Raw genomic sequence first — 22511 nt, 5'->3', positions numbered from 1 at the left:
GAACTTCACACTGTCTGGTTGTCTCAGAAGTAGCCTTGCCTGAGCCTGTCCGATCCTCTTGCTGTTGTGTGCTGAACTTGGCTGCATTTTTTACAGGAGCTGAAATTCTATTTGCATGATCTCCATGTGACAGATTGGTATTGAGACTATTATCATTCCTCTATTGCTGTGTTTGTGTTTAAATAATTAAATCTGAATATTTATTGGGTGCATTTATTGAGGTAAAATGTGCTGCTCTTGGCCAGGGGTGTCTGTGTAAAAAAATCCCTTATTTAGCCCTGACAGGACTGCAATGGTCTTTCAGAGCGAGAGAACAGATCTTTGAAAGACCAAATGCCCCTGGTGACAATGCGGCCTGACAGGCAACATTTCAGCGTTATCTCCCGATGACTGGGCTATGGCTAAAATGGCGATAGTCTGTCATCTCCTGTTGGTCGGGGACGCTACCTACCCTGAATAAATAGGCCACCCGCTGGCCCTGGTGGATTTATATCAACAAAAGAAGAAAGGCCATTCTTCAGCACCTCATCCTCTTCCGCATGAAAACATTAAGCTTTCTCACTGTTTAATCAGACAGGGGACATTGGACCAACTGCAATAAGCCCAGACTAGACCTACAGCATAGACCTATAGCAGGGGGTGGGGGGTTGTCTGGTGATCATTGTTTGAGGTATGTCAGTTTTAGCTTTAACTGGCAGAGATGTTTGGTAATATAGAATTTATGGAAGGCATCCTGCGCACATACAAGTGCGGGGATCTTCAGATGGGAATTACAGTCTTGTTACACCGCCCTTGCCAAACAATAAAGCCACTTTTGCAGACATTTTATTAAAAACTGTCTGGGCAGGTCCAGTGAAAGACAGCAAGAGTTTTTTTATGTCCATCCACTACTCTTGTTACCATTGGCATTTGTTGACTGAAGTAGGGTTTTTTTTTGTGGTTCTGTGGGCAAACATGCTCACAAAGTGTCAAACATAAGGAGAATCATCTTCAGCAGAGACAGCTCGTATCAAACTACATGGACAAGTGTAATCATCAGAGTGCAAGCGAATGCCAGTGGGAGGTACTTGATTGATTTAATCTGGACAGGTTTATATCTGTAAGGATGGACATAAAAACAGACCTCAAAAACAAAACAGAAATATTATCTGTATTGTAGGATTTGACAAAGCCAAAACAATATAGGATTTTTTTGCAGATGTATGATGTATAGTGAATTATTTATTTTTTCTAGCTTTTCTAGTTCTAGCTGAGAATGCTGAGGTGAATTTCTAGTCAAGCCTGGGAAGCTGAAATGCTGTTTAAATGGAAATGTATGGGAAAGACACTAGAGTCTGCATCAAATACTGGTGACTTAATTATGTGTTTAGCTTTTGGGTTTGTGCAAACTATGTTTTTCTGTTTAATGGTAAAGAGGATAAGAACAAGCGTGATGATTTATAAATTAAACTCCAAACATATAATGGTTGTACATATATTTATATATGACATTGATTAATGTATATTAATTATATTTTACCACATGTTTACTACATGATACATATTGTAGCAGGAAATAGTCAAACCCTTTATGAGGATCTTGTGATATTTTCAGTATTAGTATATGAAACTCAAAGTTGTTTGACCTACGACAAAGCTGCAAGAGGCTTTAAGATCTGAAGCCCACTTTACTGGAACTTTGCAGTAGCTGATACCACTGGTGCCAGATAATCATCTGACCCCCCCTCTTTGATAAAGCACTGAACATAAAGCAGTCAGCGATTACAGATCTCAGCTTCACCGCTGTGTAATGGCACATGTTTGCCTTTAGTGCATTAGGTAATGGCACTTTGGACAAAATGGCTCCTTAATAGTGTTATCACTGGCCATGCATGCTAATCACCTGAAGCTTTTGCTAATGTGCATATCTGGCCATGTCACTGACCACATATCCTGTCTATGACTATGTGATACAGATATAACATTCCTTTATATTGCTGTATGATTCCTTTGTGTTACCAAATTAGCATAATGGATTCCTATGCCAACCTCACCATTAGCATTCATCATCAACAACAACAGAAAATACCATGACATTAATGTGATAAAGGGAGTCCTCCTTATCTGAGCTGGTTTGGACAATGGCAGCAGATGCTCAGAGAGCAGAAGGCCTTTGGAGCGCTCGGTTGCTGCTTCTTCTCTGCAGAGACCCTCAGCAGGGGGGAGTGGCCTTCACCACCGCCGCCGGTTGGATCCGTGGTGCTGGGCTGCTGGCTCTAGCCGGCTGCCTCCAGACCTCATTAATATTCCCATCAGCGGCCGCTCGGTCCTCCACCTCACAGGTGTGTCAGACATCTCCCTTGGACATTCGGCTGCTATTGTTCCTCGCCTCTCTTATCGGATTATGGGGGGGGGGGGGCACTTCTGTCTCAAAACACACACCCCCTCGGGACTCAGTGTGTGTGTTTGTGTGTGTGTAGTTGTGTGTTGCTGTGTTTTTCTTGTGTGTCCCCTTTCATGGAGTCTTTTTCCCTTTCACAGAGTTCTCTTTTCAAGTTCTTTGGCAGTGCAAGGTCATCGTATTGGATCTATGGTCAGTCACACAGGCTTTCAATCTGCTCCTTCAGGAATAGTTGGATTGTACGCAGCCACATGCACCACAAATGCTTGGTTGCAATGTTGCAAAGCCTTGCATTATTCAGAGATTTATTCACACAACACAATTGTATCAGGTTCATAAATATTCTCCCTCCTATTGCTGTTGCTTCGAGTATTTCCTTGTGTTTGGTTTGAGGACGTGAGTCTGTGAGTGAGAAGGTTAATCCAAACGTCCTTGTTTCCAAATGCACATTACGAGCTGGCGTCCTTATTGTGTGTGCATGTGCGAGCATGGCATTTTCAATTACCATATATAATCACTTTAGAGAGCATTACTGCAGAGGTATTGACCAGTCCTCTTATTGAATAAGAAGATCCTTTAACCCACTGGAAAGAAATGAAACACCAGAGCCTCTATGTGCCTCCTCACCCTGCCACTGCAATGGAGAGAAGTGCCTGAAGTAGAGTGTGGCAAGCTGGGTTCATGCATAGTTCTCAGTGTCTTACAGACGTGCAGTGAAGCCTTGAGGTGGTGCTGAGCACCCAGGGGACCCAGGCCAAGACACCGGGAGAGATTTGTGAGGTGTCAATGCCTCTGTCTGAAATCCCCAGGGTCTAGGAGGCAGGAAATGTGATGAAGATGAAGGCATGTGCACAGGCCCCTGGTGAATACTGGTACGAGTTACTGATCTCTGCCTTGAGAAATACTAAATGTTTGTGAGATGTTTGTGAACATCTCAAACAGATAATCTTGTGTGTGTGTGAGAGAGAGAGAATTTTATTTACCTCCATGCTCAATAATTATTTTTCGGATAATATTACTGTTTGGAACTATAATAACCTTTGCTGAAAGTTACAGTAAGCTTTGCTTTGTGAAAAAGGGATAATGCAATCTTATCCGTGTGCACTACATTGGTTTGTAAGGGTCTGTGCAACATACCTGTTTAGAGTCTCACCTTCAGTTACCCCCCCCTCTCTCTTTCACCCTCTCTCCCTCTTTCAGGGTGACTTGAATCAGTAGCTGTCAGACACTTGCTGTCAGAGACTTTAATGAAGCATGAAAAGCAATTGAGAAAGACCTGACCAATAAATTTAGGTGTAAGCTCTGACTCGCTCTTGCAGCTAATCTGCATCCAAATCAGTCACAATTAATCACAAATACTTTCTTCCCAACACAGTCTGATAACCGCTGTTTCATATTACACCTGTCTATAGAGCTGTTCCAAATACAGACTGTGTATTTTACTGCTGTTTCTTTGATATCGCCTTAGTCTTGTCAGTTACATTTTCAGAACATACTAGAACCATTTACTACAGCTTGTCAGTGACAGTGAGCGACACATATTTACTGACTGGTATACTCACATTGTCTGAATGAGTACACTAGACCCTGCATGAACCACAGCAGCTGCTGCTGTGTGTATTAAGAGCTCACTTACTTTTCTTAGAGAAAAGAGCACACACTCCACTCTTTTAACAGAAACAATACCTCCTCAAGTTTGAATTGTCCAGGCACAATCATCACATCCCATGAATACGTCACTGGAATAAAACCAACACTGACTAAGATTTCACAAACTCTTACTTTCCACTTATGTTTCCTTTGCAAGCATCCATCTTCTTACATCTGCATTTGACATTTCATGATTTCATTTAATTTGGTAATAATATCTGACAATCCACATAGCAACACAGGATCACTGTCTTTGTTGAATTCAGAGCCTTATAGACCCTTTCAAGAGAGTTCCATTATCAGCATCATAGTTGGCCCCACAAGGCTTCCGTTTTAACATTCCATATGTTATCTTAATGCAGAGGAAGTAGATTGGGAACCAAATAGAATGTTAAAGCATTGTTTTTGTTTTTATTGTTGAAATTCAACCAGAGCCATATAATATAGATAGGCTCTGAATTCAACATATCATTTTAGAACCTTGAATTGTTGCGGAATGGAATCTTTTGTCAGAATGTTCAACGGGGTTAACGACTGTAAGTCTCTCTCCTAGAGCCCACTGACCTTTTAGGGTAACTAACACATGCGGGAGTGAGGGCTCAAGCGTGGCACATTCTCAATTCCCTCCTCTAATGTGTGTTATTATTTCAGCAGGAATCCATTTGCACGGAAGACGTCCATCAAAATAACAAGCTGTAACAACTGTGCATTAAGAATTTATGTTCGGTTGTCCTGGATTTCACTGAACTAAAACTATAGTTTACTCAGACTTTAATGTCCACACATTTATCTCCACATGACTGTTTAATATGATATCCACAATCCTTCGGTTTTCACCCATCTGCTGAATTTGTGTGGGGACTGCCAGGGCACACTGCACATGGTGTTCTCTGTAGTGACTCAGTGTAATTTAGCAATAAAACATCATGACATTTTTTTGCCTCCCAGTCTCAATCAAACTCTCTTGTCTCCAAGAAGAGTGAAGATGAGTGTGGTCATTGGAGGATACTCAAGAGCAGTTATGGTGCATTCATGCAGCAATATTTAGAGTGTTCCCAGCTGTTTAGAAAAAATAGATTTAATGGAAAAGAAATACATGTGTGTGTGTGTGTGTGTCCCTCCCTCATCTAACTTCCAGTCTCTGTAATTTCCAATTTGGGGTAGAAGCAGCCCAACCATTGGGGCCAGGGTGCCTATTAACCCTGATGTATGTATGTCTGGTGAGCTTTGATGGCATTATTTTAGCCCCTGACACTGACATGCGGCATGCAACAGAGGGCATTATTATAGAGACTGAGAACGGAGAAGGGAGCAGAGGAGGTGAAGAGGAGGAAGAGCTATCTGTTCCTCCACAGGAGTACCAATCTACAGAGAGAAAGAGATACAGAAATAGATAACTGGAGAGAGAGAGAGAGAGAGAGAGAGAGGCACAGTGATAGCAACACATTTGCATGTGTATAGCAGTTTCATGATCAGATGGGAACTGAGACCTCATCTCTGTATGGAGTGTTTTAGCTCGTCTGGCAGTAACACCGGCTTTTTGTGCAGGGCAGTCAGTGCCTCTGCAAAGGCTACGGCAGACATCGCCCAGACCCCATGCAGGCGTGCAATATGATAAGTGTAGGATTCCTGGAGGGCTCTGCTTTAATTGATTCATCCAATATAGCCTTTAAAAGCTCTCATCAGGGCTTAATGAGGAGAGCAATCCATTGAACTGCAGAGAAGCAAAACGACTGTACGCGACTGAAGCCAAAAGCACCAGCCATTCCCATTTGCTTCTTTCGGTTCTCACTGTTTACGTCAGAAATAGCCTGATTAGGTTTAATTGACCAAAAACGAACTCTTGTGCAGTACCTATAGATGCCATTTAAAAGTAATTAGATAAATTAATGAGTGGAATTGTTGTCAGAGAGCTCGGAATGTCACATGGAGTGTAATGTACCAAGATTGAATGAAAAAGTTACATATTTTGTTAACCCTCTGTTGACTGTCTTTCCTGTCCACCACTTTTGAGCTTGCACGTGTCTTTAATCATACCAGGATTCAGGTGCGTTAAAAACATATGATTCACTGTGTTAGCAGTCATGTGTCAAATGCAGTCTCATATTCTCATCGATTGTATGAGAGTGTCAGTCATGAATGACTAATGGATGAAAAAACAAACTGAAAGTGGTAAATACTTTTGAACTAAGAAAGTGTCAACAAAAATATTATCTAAATACTTCTAAGTACTCACGCAATTATCAGCATTTTGGTAATGCAGATTCGAACAATTAGTAGTGCTGGAGTGATGATGAATTGCACAAAAGTGCTGCCTCACTCCTCCTCCTAATCCTCCTCTCTGCTGCTCTATGCATTGCTTGCAACGTTCTGTTGATATAGCTCAGTAAACAATTGAGGAACACTTGATCCGTTCCTTTTTGCTTCTGATTATGTTTTGTCCTTGCACAAGTCAAGATAAGCCATTCAAAGTCATAAAAAAGACAACCCTTTTCAAGCTTCCAAATGTCTGTCACAATTTCACAACCCTGGTATTCTGTTGATGTCTTAATGCAGAGTATTGCTTTCTCTTTCGAAAAAAGGGCAAATCCCTGTAATGCTTCAAATGATTAACACACAATCACTCCCTGATCTCTATAGTAACATTGCCATGCAATGTAAGCTCAATATAAAGATACAAATATTTAAACTAATTTTCTTCTTTTTTGTTTACTCTGTGACCTGTTTCTCGATTGTTGACTGGATTATGAGGTTGTAAGATTAGCTTGAAAATGTACATACTTTTGTGTGTGTTTATGTAACTCCAATTAGGTGATGTAACGTGACTTTGATGGAAGGTCAGTGGGGATCAAACTGCCCTTTATTTCTGCCCGGTGACCAGGCCACCATAATTAACAGATTACTCCTCAGACGGTTGGGCCCCACTTACATGCCTCTTGGCATTCTGATAGACTCTTCCCTCCGAGTTAAATGATTTCCTCCAAGTTTGGCCTCAATTAAAACTTGTTTAGTCAGCTGGAAAATAACGAGTTCAGGTCAGGATTCTCTGAGGCTTTGCAGAGGCCCATTTTATCATGTGTGCAAGTCAGGCAGGCAACACAATCATGACCATCAGGGGTTACCCTAACAGACTGTAGATAAGGAAATGTCCCTTAGTGGCCATCTTGTGGAAAGGCTCATGTTAATTACTTTTAGACCTTTGAGAAATTATCATCGCAATGGTGCTTCTGTGACCAATTTTACTTCAGCCTTTTCACGTGCATGTTGAATACAGACGTGACGATGGGTCATGGCTGTGACTCCGTTGCTGCCACTGAAAGGGCACCTGGTGTGCTCACCTATAAATAGTTTATCTGGGGGAGAGATTTTCTTGGTGGCTAATGTTTGCAGACAAACACGGTGGAGATGAATTGCCCAGAGAGTGTGTCCTTGGTGTGACATCACAAGCAGAGTTAAAGACATGTTTGGTGAATCAATGCTGTTTGTGGGTTCAATGGACTAGGTGCAAAATGTCAGGCCGCTGTACTGATTCCCGTCAGTTGACGTTGTGTATTTAAACGACTCCACTTATCCATGGTGACTAGAGTAATTCCCAGTGGAACTTAGACTGAAGTGTCCAATAATGTTCATTTGACATATCTGTGAGCAGCTCTCCCATGCTCCACAGACAACCTGCGCTCAAAATTAAGTGGATGGGAGAGGTATTGATCTGTTCAGGACATAGCACTGTTGAAATGATGTCTTGGAGATCCATACATCACAACACAATGACATAACACATAGTGTCAGACTGAAAGCCGAAGTAATCTTACAAGAGATCTGGGCATGACAACGTAGGACTTTGAACACGTTGCATATATTGTTTACTGGACCTGGTCCTGAGGATAAATGAGAAAGCTTAGCTCTGTTTTCATGAATTAAAATAATTGTGCAATAATTCAGTTGGGGAAAAAAAAGGGAAAGAGGAGATTGTTACATTTCCCTTGCCTCAACCATAAAAGTTATCTCTTGTGACGATAACAATTATTGTGACCCTGATCCTAAATTGTACAAGAATCTAAAATTATGAAACAAAAAATATATATTTCAGAATTTGCAGCCTTTCAAATGAACGTGTTCCCCCCCTCACAGCTCTTTTAATGTTCTGCATGACATGATTAATTGGAATATGACACATCTTGTTGCAGTCAGTTGTCCATTAGGCATATAGCAAAAACAGCACGTAGATAACCTATATATTTTTTCTTCAACTTCATATAGCATGTAGATAACCTATATATTTTTTTTTCTCCAACTTCATACAGTTTCTCTGTGTATGGTTATGTTCTAGTGAAATGCTGCACATAAAAACATCAGATATGTACACATGCACTAGGCTACTGTCCAGGCAAATGCAGCTATACCGTAGTTGGTCGTGTACAGACATAATACAACCTACTCTTTACCAGTCTTTACCAGTTGTTGTTTTTTTTGTTTGCATTTGGCTTTCCTCCCACCCCCTTCATGTTTAAATAATAAAAAATAAAAGCGCGTTGCGCACTACTTTTCCTGCCCGTGCATACATCCTTGAAAGTCAATCGGAATGCTCGAATGTCCCATCCTACTGCAAGGGACACTCATGAGAGTATAGGTAGAAGGGTGGAGACAAGCAGTTCAGATGAAGATTATGATTTTCTGTGCCCCTTTCGTGTCCATGCAGTTGATGCTAAGGTGTAATTACGTCATTCTAGGTGGAAACAAAGCAGCCGACGGTTGTTCAGCACCACACATGCTTCAGACAGCGGACACTTCGTTCCCGCACCGAGAGTAAACGCGAGGCAAAAGAACACAAGGGAATAATTCAAACCAGCCGAGATTTTTTTTTTGGTGATGACCGGATAAAGGATGATCTATTGATCATGCCGCGCGAGTGCTATGGTATGCCTACGGAGTATTTGTCTCTGGAAGAACGCGTGCATTAACTTTATCATCGCATTTTGTTAGTTTCGAGACCACTGCCTAGTTTTCTCCTAGTCTTCGTACGGGCAGCAAATGGAACTGGGTTAGTGCATTTGTATTTTTTTCATTTGAAAGTGAAATGTGTTACTATGGCCACCATTGCAGGTTATGGGCAATTTTATTTAGAGTTTTTGCATTGAATTGTGCCCATGTGATAGTGCTCTGTAACATCAGAGCCACTGCTAAAAAGCAAACGGATACGGAATTCAGATTATTTCCTGTTTTATATGGGCTTAATTTGATCTGCTGCATTATAAAATGTCTACTTATTTCCCTGTCCTGTGTGGATTACAATGTGAAAATGTTCAAATGTAAGTCAAATTATTTTTGCATCTGCACTTGCCATAGAAATAAAACAAATGGCAATGTTTGTACTATTTTTTGAAGTAGGCTGCATCTACACTGTGAGTATGCATTAACACTAGTACTGTAATAGCATAAAAGTAGTGGATCTGTGGATATGAAGCCACTAATCCCAGTTTTCCTTCCCGTAGGGTTTTGTTTTCCTTTTAAGATAAGAATCGGAGCTCAGTGAGATCAACCATGGATGCTGTGCCGGAGTATTCCCTTTTTCTCATGAGGATTTTGGAGGAGCTGGACACCAAGTACACCACCGTGTCCTACCAGGATCTGTGCAAGTCTCTGTGTGCTCGATTTGACCTGGTCCACCTTGCCAAGCTGCGAAGTCTGCTCTTCTACACGGCATGCCTGGACCCAAGTTTCCCTGCCACTTTGTTCAGAGACAAGATGCGATGCTCCGTGGAGGATCATCAGTCCAAAAAGCTGATGGTGGCTGCCGACATTGTGACCATGTTTAACCTGATTCAGATGAATGGCGGCAATGCCAAAGACAAGCTGCCCGTGGGACACAGGCCCAAATTCCACAAGAACCAGTCCTTTGAGTCGTGCCGATCTGACACCGAGGTGTACAAGTATGCTGCTGACTGCGACAAAACATACGACTTCTTGGACGTCAGAGGTCATCGTATTAGCCGCAACTCCCCTGGGTCGAAATCGGACTGTAACAACTGTCAGTCGTTCATCCCGACCTCCGACCCCAACTTCCTCCTGGGAGTCAATAAGGATTTGAAATGCAGAGCAGCCTCATTGGACAAGCTTCAGCACCTTCCCCAATACTCAAGCAGCAGCTCTCCTCCGTGTGAGATGCAGAGCACATATTTCCCCATGGATATAGACAGCGAGTCAACCACGGACCAGGACTCTCTGCATATGAATTCAGGGGTAAAGGAAGTGTTCATTACCAACGCAGAGCCTTTCACTGTGCACTCGTGCGTGCAAAAAAGGAACATTTTCAAGGAAGATTTTCATAACCTTGTTGCCTTCTCTCCCAAAGTGATTGCCAGCGAGGCCAAGGTGAACCTCAAGCCCCATGGAGACCACCACCACCACCACCACCACGGCAGGGAGTACCACAAGCCCGCCACTTTCTTCAACCACAGTTTCGAGCTGCCGTACAGCAACCCGTACTTCGAGCCCGTCAGCTCACCGGTACCGGAAAAGAAGCGGGTGAAGCACGAGAGCCTGGACGACTTGCAGGCGTCCACGTACTTCGGGCCGACCACGGTCTCAGAGTGCGTGAACACCAAGCGGACATCGGCAGGGAAGCAAGGCAGGCAGCCGCACTGGCCTGTCAAGAGCCTGAGTCTGAACACAGAGGAGGGGCCTGACTTCGAGCGGTCTTTCCTGGGCAGCAAGCCGCCAAAAGACAATCATCGCCATAACATCAACAGCATGGACAATGACCATAAACCATATCAGTGTGCCAAAGAGAAGGCCAATGTCTCTCCCTCAGGATTTCCAAAGAAATCCAATGGACCCAAAACTAAGGACATGGCCTCCATGGCTTGTGTCCCAAACGGGGACAAAAGAGACGGTCCAAAAAGACATAAAGACAAAAGTGTCAACTGTACGTCCTTTCAAGCTGGTAATATTGACAGTGCACTCAGTGTTGGAACCCAAACAGAACAGTCTGAGCAGAGAAAACTGAAGGACTATTCTGGACACAGCAAATATGCCGACAGACAGCCGTTCAAGCACTCGGACGAGGACTCTGAGATTATCAGCGACGATATCAGTGATATTTTCCGTTTTCTGGACGACATGAGCGTGTGTGAGTCCCTGGGGGTGGTCCAGCCGTCATGCTACAATAGCAACGGCTCCCTCTCTCAGGTGACCAAGTCGGACGGCGACAGCTCACCTGAGCGGAACACCATAAGGCTAGCCAAGTCGGGTCTCAAGCTGGACCGCCTGTTCCAGTCGCTGGAGAACGACGACGAGCTAAAGGCCAGCGTGTGCAAGCTGGTCCTACGGATCGGCGAGATTGAGAAGAAGCTGGAGTCACTCTCGGGCGTGCGCGGGGAGATCTCACAGGTCCTCTCCAAGCTCAACAAGCTCGACGAGAAGATCCAGGAGCCCGAAGCCAACGGCAAACCTGGTGAGGCGGGCGTGGCTGACCAGATGCACATGGACGCTGGACTGTCGCCGCACGTCTTCCAGTGCCACACCACGGGTCACAATGTGAAGGTGGACAGCAACCCGGAGTGGTGCTGCTCGGAGGCTGGCGGCAGCGACAGCCTGCGGGTGAAGGCGCTCAAGAAGAGCCTGTTCACCCGCAGGTCATCGCGCTCCCTCAATGAGGAGAACAGCGCCACTGAGTCCAAAGTGGCCAGCATCACCAATTCCCCCCGGGACTGGAGGACAGTGTCCTACTCCAGCCACCCAGGGGAGGAAGGGAAAGAGAAGGACAGAGAAAGCAAGGACAGACACCGGAAATCCAAAGAGGTGAGAGAACCCTGGTCAATGTTGTTATGAAACCATCACATTGAAGTGTGTGCATCAGTTGCTGAGCTGTTCACTGTAATTGTGTATTTCAAAATAGTCTGCATTGAGATTTCGATATAACATGAATAATAGTATGGCATAATTGTTTGACATGTTGTCATGTAAGAACATCACTAGGACAGTAAGAGACAATAGCAGCATGCAAAGAGTGTTAGCTGTTGTATCGCGTTAACAGCAACGCATGAAAAATTCTCTCAGATCTACAGAGATTATTCCGTGCTGTTCCCCTCCTGCTAGCTGTGAGACTCACCACAGGCACGGGGCCGCAGTGGAGCTGGGCTTGTTTGGATGCGATAGCTGGGTCACAGGCGTCATGTGGTGGAAGGAATTCAAGAAGCCGTTCTCACCCCAGCTTGCACTGAAATGAGACAGATTTCATCTGAGCTGGGATGAATAGAGAGAAATGGTAATGCCGCTAAACCCAGCCTCAGAACAGGTGCCGCATTCTGGGAGAGCTTTCACTGGCTTTCACAACCCAGGAGCTTACTGCAATCTCCCTAAAATTAACATCTCCCTCCCATTTATCACCTGCAACGAGGAGGCGTCAGGGTGTTGTTGGTAGGTGACACAAAAGCATCTGTTGTACTATAAACCAAATGCACAATTAATCCCATTTCTACAATCATTCTGTGTCTCTGTAAGCTTTATTAATGTAAACAGGAGTAGCAGTTGGTAAAGGCTGCCTCCCAGTCTGATCTTTTCCTTGTGCTCTGGGTTCACATCTCTGCTGGTCCCTTAAAGAGCAAGCTATTCAACAGTTTTTATCAGTACGCTTTTTTTTTGTTCATGCTGGCTGTCCCAGGGTTGCCAAATGGAGATGATGCTAATTGATAAAGGTCTTGACCAGAGCTGTCACACAGCACCATCCCCAGCCAGTCAATGGGTGTCTGGAGGGAAGAGCAGCCTTGTAGGCCAGCTCATTTCAAATGAATTGCATGCCGTCTTTATTCTTGTCACTCGCTGATCCCTCAGGTTTCTGCTGACTCTTAGCCAGCTGTCAGCCAGACACCCCCCCCCCCCTCCCCACGGCCAGCCTTTAATCCCCTTCTCCCCTGACAGAAGACTCGCTGAGGATGCTGGGAGGAGGGCCACTCCCTCATTATTATACCATCAGTATCCATCACTGTCAGAATGCTGCATTTGAACATGCCAATGAATCATCATCTGAAGAGAATTTCCCCCTGGTCTGGGAGTTCAGCTCTCTCACCTTTACTTTAGAGGCTGGCGCTTTGCCCGGGAGGAAGGCAGTAATGTGTCCCCCCGGTGCCCCATAGTTGAGCCTGTCATTTTTGGCGAGCTTTTTTCCCACCTCTTGAATTGTTAAGAGGGTTGTTTACCTATGAATGTCACCTCCAGGGCACACTACTGTGCCCCACAACAATGATAAACTCACTTAGCCAACCCATTGAGCCAGCCGTAACACCATTTGCTCAAGGAAAAACACATGTTTCATAATTCACCTCTTTTGAATTTAGCACAGCTAGCGAGAGGATCCACTGTCACAGAGCATTGAGCCTGTATGGAGATGGGAGAAAGCTGCTGTGTCGGCTCAGTTGAATCTCACCCCTGCACACATGAAGGTCAAGATGAGCGGCGCAGATGGCACGCAAAGGTCCAGAGGAAAGAAAAAAAAAACCCTTGAAAGCACTACACCACATTCTGTTACACCACCAGCAGCAGCTCCTCCTCCCACCTCCACACTTCCCTCCCTTGGCCTGACCTCTCCATCACCACCACTGACTGGCCGGCGAGGCCTGGCCGGGACGTCGTGGTGCCGTGGGATCGCTTGAGGTGTGATGACACGAGGAGCCTGTCATCTGACGCTTGGCACTGACCACGCCACTCTGTCCTCAGCACATGCTGTTCTCTGAAAAAGGCGATGCAAACTGTCCTTCAAGCTGAGCCAAGATTGCACAGCCCTAACACTAGGCAAAGCTATGGCAATTAACAGATACTGTAAGCCTGATTGGCAAGAGCTCTTTTATTTGGTGCTCATCCAGTTACACAGGGACCTGCATCCTCAAATTAAAATTCTGAGCTTCGTTAGGCTAAGGCTTGCAGTTAATGATATGTGTGTGCATTAAAATAACAAGATCAGATGTACCTTGACTATCTCGACAGTGTTTCATTGCAGGGGGAAAGGGTGTTTGTAATTTGACTTTGTTTTTGTTTGACTAATAAATGATGCAGAGCAATCAGTAAAGGTGCCATCCAATCAAAATGGCATTTTTAGCATTTTATTGCTATGCAAAGCTCCCCTGTGAAGCCCGACATTGATTGTGTTCTCCCAACCAAGCATTATGTGAGCGATGCCGCTACAACATCACATTATCTGAAGTGAAAAATCACCTCCTCTTCTCAAAGCACTTTTTGCCCGGTTCTTTTTTTTTTTTTTTTTGCAGGATTTAGGAGGATAAATGGGACTGGAGTCTGTCTTTAGATGACCAAGGCTAGGGGCTCCTTGTTGGAAAGTTGGTACTCTCTCCCAAATTACAAGGCAACTTCACAGAGTTAAGAAATCAATAGAATCAATGCTGTGTGCTGCGGTGGTGTTTTCTCCCTGCCATTGATTTCTGGGAGGAGAGAGGTAACTACGCATGTCAAAGAATTTGCTAATCCCTGGGTACGTGGGTGTTGCTGCTGGCCGTTGCAGTGAGAGCGACCGGCCAAATGCAGTGGCCACAGCCCTGTGTTGTCTCATGTTAGAGTAGTTATTCGTCCTGGCACTGGTGCTTGCCTCTCTGGACTGTGATTGCAAACATGCTGTTTTTTAATTTGCACCTTTGGTGCAAGAGGTGCTTACAGAGGGCAGATTGACCTTGCAGAGAGCATCGAGAGGTGACCTGTCCTTTCCATCAGAGTGCTTTGTAAAACAACACACATTATTGTAACTTGCTGTTACCATGACATTTTTCTCTAACCTGTCTTATCCTGATGTTTTTCTCTATCCCTGACATAACTTGACTCTGAACGGTCATTCTGTTTCTTATACAAGGCCATGCTTATTATTACACTATTGTCTCCTATTCGACTGTACCTTGATTGTTCTCTATTTTTTGTAAGTCGCTTTAGACAAAAGCCTGAGCTAAATGAGGGAACGTAAATGAATGTGCTTTGGGCCACAGATGCAGGCTTAGCAGTGACAGAGAATTCACTGTAGATTTGCTGTCTCTTGTCTTTACCTGATTAAATTAGACAGTCAAACATATGAGACACTAGTTTGAGGGCAGAAATGGTTGGACATTAACTTTTAACTTGTGGTAACAGTAGAGGTCAACTCTATTTTATATGGAAATTAAAGTTTAGAAACCTGGGCTTACTCACAAAGCTGCTTTTAATCCTTCTCCAATTCCCATAGCGTCCATTATGGTATTGTGATGCGAAGGAATGATCTTAAGCGTTTACTGCATCAGCATATTAGGTTCGCCTCAGGTAACTATGGTATTTGATGTCAGGTTAATTAGGTCCCTAATTGCCCTATTGTTTCTGTAAGAATTATTATAGTAGTTTGTCTCCTGCTGCCGTACTTTTGAAGTGGTTCCCATGGGCGAAATGAAATTTGAAATGCACAACAGGTGTCATGAAAAGCATTTGGGGACAAAGGCTTGGCCCTGGGTGTGGCCCAGGAATTCCATAACCGCCCCCCCCCCCCCCTATACAGTATGTCACTGAGTCTGCTGGTTGGTATATAGTTTCACCTAAACATACCACATTTGGTAGGTGTGTGTAACTCCCCAAGACAAATAACTTATTTATATTATCATATTTACAGTCCATTAGCCACGCACAACAGGAAATGAAATAGTTGGGATTTTGTGTGTTGTGACACATGATCAATTTTGATGCACTTCTCTTAGAAGATTCATCCAAATCATGCCAAAGTTGGTATACATGTCAAGATGTTGTTGATTCTAAATTGCAAAGATATTTTTGATATGATATGATATGCTGAAATGATAACCATAAACTAAAGTATAGTTTTTGGGGCTTTTTATGCCTTTAATTAGACAGGACGGTAGAGAAAGACAGGAAGTGAATGGGAGAGAGAGTCAGGGTGGGATCCGGAAAGGACCACGGGGCGGGAATCGAACCTGGGTCGCCGGCATACGGTGCAGGTGCCCCAGCCAGTTGCGCCACGGCTGGGGCCAATGCGATTAATTTAAATATCTCGCCACAGGAGCAGGAAATGTGTAATAAATTCACACACATGTCATGTGAGTGCATTGTTGGATTACAAAATGTCATGGTTAGTGGAACCATAAGAGTTTGGGGCTGACATTGGCACTTGTATTGTATCCTTTTCCGTAGGCTAACTGTAGACTATCCGGGACTGCCAATGCATCTAGAACCCCAGCAGAACTAATCAGGATTGGGTCAATATGAGAGAGTGGACATATTTATTCGCGTAGCAATAGGCCACTGGTGACTGTATGTATAAACATACTGTTGATATAGGACATCCCAGAGATAGGGAAGGATCCTTTAATTCCTTTAATTGAGTGTTGTAGTGTGTGTTGTCACATAGGGATTATCAACATTTCAGATCTGGGCACTGTCTTTCTCGGGATGCCTGCCAAGCATCATTGTTATGGCACCTAACAAGAGAGTGGGGTGCTAAAGCAGCCTGTGGTGGAAGCACCCATGTTACTTACTTTAGCTGCAATCAAAATGTTTTTTAAGTTTTACAGCCAAAGCAAGAGAAATACTTAACCTACAGCATAACGACACATATTATGACTGTTGAACGGTGCTGCATGTAAAATCACGCTTCTTACTTCTCTCCATCCCCTGCTCCTGTAACTCCTGGTACTGTAAACTGTGAATCTTATATGCTCTCCTCTTGGCTGCTCAGTGATTGTTGAAACTCAATGAACATTTCACAAAAGCTTCACATTTTGTACAAAAATATATCACATATGTCTGTATCCACATTGCACAGGTACACTTCTGCCACTGTGCTGTGTTCATATTACGCATTGCTGTAATGTGCGTCTAGATTTGTACCATGTGTGTGTGTCTGTCTGTATACCAGAATGTATTTGTGTGAGTGAGTGTGTTCTTCTGTGTGTGTGCCTGTGTGTGTGTGTGTGTGTGTACAGTATGTGCGTGTGTGTGTGAGTGTAGGCATGGGTCTGCACAAACTTCCGCCACTGCTATGGTGCCCATGTGTGTATGTGTGCATTTGCAATATATGTCAGTGTGTAAACCTGTGTTAGTGTGTGTGTGTGTGTGTGTGTGTGTGTGTGTACGTCTGTATGCTTATGCATGTGTTTGTTTGGGTGCATGTGTGTGTGTGTGTGTGTGTGTGTGTGTGTGTATATATGCATATGTTTCCTATGCATATAACTATGTACAGTAAATCGCTTAGCACGTTCTTCAATAACAATGTGCAGCACGACCACAGGATCTTCTGAGCATATCAGACTCAGCTATATGGAAGATGCTAGCCCAGCTGGGGTAGCCACGCTTAGAGATCTGGTGCTTCCACAATACCCTGGTGTTTGCACAAATTATTTTTGTCTCGTTTACACAGCAGAAACCTTGAGCCCCTCTAGCATCCTGGAACACAATAGTGGTGATATTGCTAAGACTGGGGCTTATTGCCCCCCCCCCCCCCCCCCCCGTGGAAGAGAGGGACAAGATGCTGCTCTGGTGATTAAACCCAAATTAACAAATTAACATGGACGGTAAAGAGAGATCACCCAACCATGCACTGCAAAGACTAGTCATAAATCCAAACAATTTTAACTAAATTCAATTCACAATGAGGTCATTAATGGCAGAATGAAAGTATGGTGACTACAGTATAGTGACAATTCGTTAAGGTCATCAGCACATTATCTGGATTTCAGAATCTCTTTTACAAGAGAGTGTTCAACCATGGTATGTGGTGGTACTGGTGCAACAGAGTTTTGTTAATTTGTGTGTTTGCTCTTTTTTAATTTCACTAATTGTTTTGAATAAGAAGACTAATTGTGTGGACTACTGTGAAATTGGTTCGCTAACTTGGTTTTAATTAGATTTTTGTACCATCCTATCACCCCTCATAGAAACACACCACAGGATGTCTGTAAGTCCCGCTGGCCTGAACTCTGATCATTTGCCATTTGACCCCCCTATAGACGGACCGCCAGTACGAGGTCCCGTCTGCTCACCGCTCCTCCAAACCTCCGAAAGACGCCTACCTGGTGGAGCAGGTGTTCAGCCCGCACCACTTCCCCCCCTCGGTCAAGTCTCACAAGGGCAGCCCGCTCTACACAGACCTAAGGCTGACCAACCTGTCCGAGGCTAAGCGCGGGCAGCCCTCTTGGACCATAGAGGAGTACAAGCGCAACTCAGGAGAGAAGGGCAAGCTGGCCGCACTGGACCTGCAGGTGAGCACCGTCCGACCCCTGACCCCTGTCTCCATGTCTCCCTGATGTCCTCTGTGTTTTTGTGTCTTTGTATGTGTCTCTATGTGAAGCTCTTTGAGTCGGCATTGTGCTAGAAAATGCGCTATATAGATAAAATACTTGAATATTTACTGGCACATGCATACATATCTGAGATGAAAGTGGAGCAGTTTGAAATGAAATTATACCTGCAGCTGCAACCTTTTGTAGATTTCTACCCAGCAACACATTGTTTGCTGATACACCCACATTGGCTATTAGGAATATGCCACAGGTTACACATCTCATTATGGCTAGAACTAGAACAACATTTTGTGATTGTGTGCTCATTCTACTTTTCATACCATTCATTACTGGCCAAAAACAATCTCATATTATGACAACTTTTCAGCTGTTTCTGTGGTGTCTAGGATCGAATGCTATTGTTTATCTAGTTAAGCTCCTGCTATATCTTCCTGCCCCTGAGTGTCTGTTGCTGTAGATGTATATGAAAGGAGAAGTCCAAGAAATGGTATATTTGTGTCTGAAATGCAGGCCACTATTAAGCCTTTGCTTGTGTTCAGAGGATTTGATGAGGTCCTGGAAATAGACCCTCTCCTATTTATATGCCCCAGCCAGCCACACAGATGTGATCTGCTCTTTTCAGGAAGCCTGTGCCGCCCTCTCCGCCTCCACAAATGTAGTTTCTGTATTATTTACTGTAACCTGACAATGGGAAGGTTTCTGTGGATTGCATGAGATTGCAAACGAGCAGTAAGGTCTCGCCTTGAGAAAGACAACGGACCTGTCAGTCAGCAAGTGGAAGAGGTCTGGTTCAGACAGTGGAAGTGTGTGAAGCAGAAAATCACAGAAACAGACTCAGAAATGAGTTGGCAAATCTCAGACTCAGACTCAGAAGTGAGTTGACAAAAGATTAGGAAGGGAAGAGTCTAACCACAATCTAAGCATATTGCAGTGCTAGGTCTATGATGCAGAGGGGTTGGGCATTGGAGGAATTAAGGACAGAATTAGGCCTACTTTTATTTCAAAATTTATTTCCCAAAGCAAACTGTTGTTCATCTCTCTGGTACCCGACTAAAGATATTCAAACATATTCAGGCATTCTTGTGGAGGCATTTCTCCTGTAATTGTTGTTAATCTTTTCCATCAGAGAGCTTATTATTTTATGGTTTGATTGCTTTGGCACAGTTGTTACCTCCTGCACATGCTGTTCTCTCTTTAACACTCTTTATCTCACCCCGAAATAGACACAAACCTTTTTGCAATTAATGAGCCGGCAAACCAATACCTTTGTTTATCGACACCAAAAAAAAGCTCCCCCTTATGCATCATGATCATGTTTAAAGCTGCCCAGACTTTGTCAACTCTTTTTAAAATTTTTAAATCACAGTTAGGGCAACTGGACCAACTTGAACCAGTGTATGGCTCATTTTCTAAACTCCTGCTGTACAGGGCGGGTTTATCGTTTCTCTGCATCTCTGGCTGAAATGAGAGGATGCACTGCATTAGAGCAGGCTCCCAGATATGGAGTGTGTGATAGGTGAAGTGATTTTAATGCGCTCAAAGGCCCATGCGTGTTTACTGCAGCTGTGCCCCTTTGCTTTGTTTGTGTGCAAGCACAAGGCTTTGAACTTGGCAGCTAATGTAGAATTCTCAGTTTGTAGCCTGCTAAACTCCAACATTGGACGCACATGAGGAATAATGTTTTTCAAGATTCACAAACACATTAGTAGATCATTATCTTTATTCAACTGAAAAGCAAAGCAGATCATAGTTTGAGGCCAGTCCTCATGTTTCAAGTGTGCCTTGTATGCACAAAACACCCCTTTCTATCCATAGAAACATATAGCATTGCATTTAAAATATTGTCATTGACAGTAACCTTGTGACTAAAAGAATATTCAGTCTTCTAAAAAGCTTCAATTCATCACAGTCCAAGCCATGGCTCAGCCTGAGAGACACTTAAGGCCCGCTTCACAGCAGACATGGCGTGGACAGATTCAATCTGGAGGGCACTTCATCACCCTCAACAGCATTGATATCTCATTACTATATGATCAACTGTGAGGGGCTTGGAGAGGAGAAAATACAATTGACCTTTGTTCCACATCCCACCAAATACATAAATTACTGTAATCACAGAGCAGACATACAGCTAATGCTCCCTGGTCGCCCACCACCATTGCTCATGGTGACACACACACACACACACACACACACACACACACACACACACACACACACACACACACACACACACACACACACACACACACACACACAGAGAGAGAGAGAGACAAACACAGGGCTGTTTGAGTTGTTTATTACATCCTGGCCTTCAAATATTCCCCTCTTCCTTAAACTGACACCAACCCACTCCGCTTTAAGCAGGAAAAATGCTTATGGTGAATACTGGACACAACCGTAATATATACTTACAGTAAGAAAGGGAACTAACCACACCTATAATGAATAGTGAAATATTGAGTTAGCAAAGGATAAAATAGTTTAGTATTTCTCTTAGTAACCCACCAGTGGACCTTTAAAGTCCTTGTACATAACCTTGACATTATTATGCCTTCACAGTTCTCTTAGAGGTTTTATCTCCAGTAGATGCAGAAATTTATAATCGCATCATCAGTGACTGTTATGCATTTTTAACATCTTGCTGGAAGCCTATTAGCAGTGACTCTGCCACCTTGACATTAAAGCACTATTAATTAAATGCTATGGGGAAGCTTGTCGCAAGGACATGCAGAAAGGAAAAACACCAATTCTGTTCAAAGATATTCAATCCTGACAATCAATGCAGTGCCCCCCCCCCCCCCCAACACACACACACACACACACACACACAATCAATGCAATGCCCCCCCCAACACACACACACACACACACACACACACACACACACACATACACCTTGCCCCCTCCCTCTGAGAGCGGCATCTCCAGCAAAAAGGCAATAAATTCAGGCCGAGTGAGGGGTTTAGCGCCTGGGTTGCACATATCTGCCATTGTCCGTGGGAAATGGACGTCCGCAAGGACACGGCTTACGCTGAAGATCGATGGTTTCTGCAGAGCTGTGTGCTTTATTTTTGTCCTACAGTTGGTTTTTAGATGATAACGCCGGCTCACCCCAGCAGGCTAACAGCTGTCAGAAAGCAGCTTGCTGTTCTCTGTAGGAAGCTCCTGCGCCTCATATGGTGTGCTGTGCTCATCCAACCCCCCCACCCAGGCACCAACAAAAGACAGACAAATAGAGAATAGTCCAGAAGTCCACACCACACACCTCAGTGATTATGCTGCTGGACTCTTTTTCTTCCTCTCTCTTTCTCTCTCCCTCTCTCTCTCTCTCTCTCTCTCTCTCTCTATCTCTCTGGGAATGTATTCCCCTCCCCCTCTCTTGTTTAGGAATGAATTGAATATCAATTAAAATAGCCATGCACACTTGCTGAAAATCCCATTCACGCCAAATGTGTCGCTTCAGCACTCCTTCCTTCGACTATTTTTAGGGGTAGACAAGAGTTCCATTCATCTTTGCCCCGTTTCTCATTTCACACCCTGGAACACATCACTGACGCACACACACACACACACACACACATACACACACACACACACACATACACACACACACACACACACATACACACACACACACACACACACACACACACACACATACACATACACACACTCTCACACACACACACACACTCTTACACACACGCGCACACACACAGGTTTCTTGCCCACTCAAACCCTGTCCTACCTCTGCCCCTAAGACACAGGAGTCCCTGAATCCCAACAACCTGGAGTACTGGATGGAGGATATCTACACGCCGGGCTACGATTCGCTGCTGAAGCGCAAAGAGGCGGAGTTCAGGAGGGCCAAGGTATGCAAGATCGGAGCGCTGATTGCGGCGGCCGCCTGCACGGTCATCCTGGTCATAGTGGTCCCTATTTGCACTATGAAGTCCTAAGGTGGTGTTGTGCTTTGAGGTAGCTGTGATGTAGGTCTACAGTGCCAGCTATGTTAGTAATCAGTGGATATACAAATGTTGACAGGAATATGTGTATAATTTCAATATGATCAGAAAATACATATTTAATGTATTTAATTTATTGTTATCAATGTCTATGGATGATTACTTAGATTACAACCATTTATGTGGCTCAGAGATTGTAAACTTGTTTTTTGTAGGCAAGACTTAATATACTCTATT

General features: G+C 44.0%; 1 protein-coding gene across 1 annotated transcript; it reads left to right on the top strand.

The window, feature by feature from the left end:
- Nucleotides 1-9571: 9571 nt before the first annotated feature.
- minar1 (membrane integral NOTCH2 associated receptor 1) lies at nucleotides 9572-22268 on the top strand. The gene is made up of 3 exons (XM_076288147.1): nucleotides 9572-11830; nucleotides 18013-18264; nucleotides 22071-22268. The coding sequence occupies exons 1-3, from the start codon at nucleotides 9572-9574 to the stop codon at nucleotides 22266-22268; spliced, it is 2709 nt and encodes a 902-aa protein (XP_076144262.1).
- Nucleotides 22269-22511: the final 243 nt, after the last annotated feature.

The sequence above is a fragment of the Alosa pseudoharengus genome, unplaced genomic scaffold (assembly GCF_046254945.1).
Source record: "Alosa pseudoharengus isolate Yale_2024_CS ecotype anadromous, Long Island Sound unplaced genomic scaffold, YU_APseudo_1.1 YU_APseudo_1.1_scf_16, whole genome shotgun sequence".
Taxonomy (NCBI): domain Eukaryota; kingdom Metazoa; phylum Chordata; class Actinopteri; order Clupeiformes; family Clupeidae; genus Alosa; species Alosa pseudoharengus.
The sequence above is the reverse complement of the archived record's forward strand: the minus strand, read 5'-3'. Positions and strand labels throughout refer to the sequence as shown.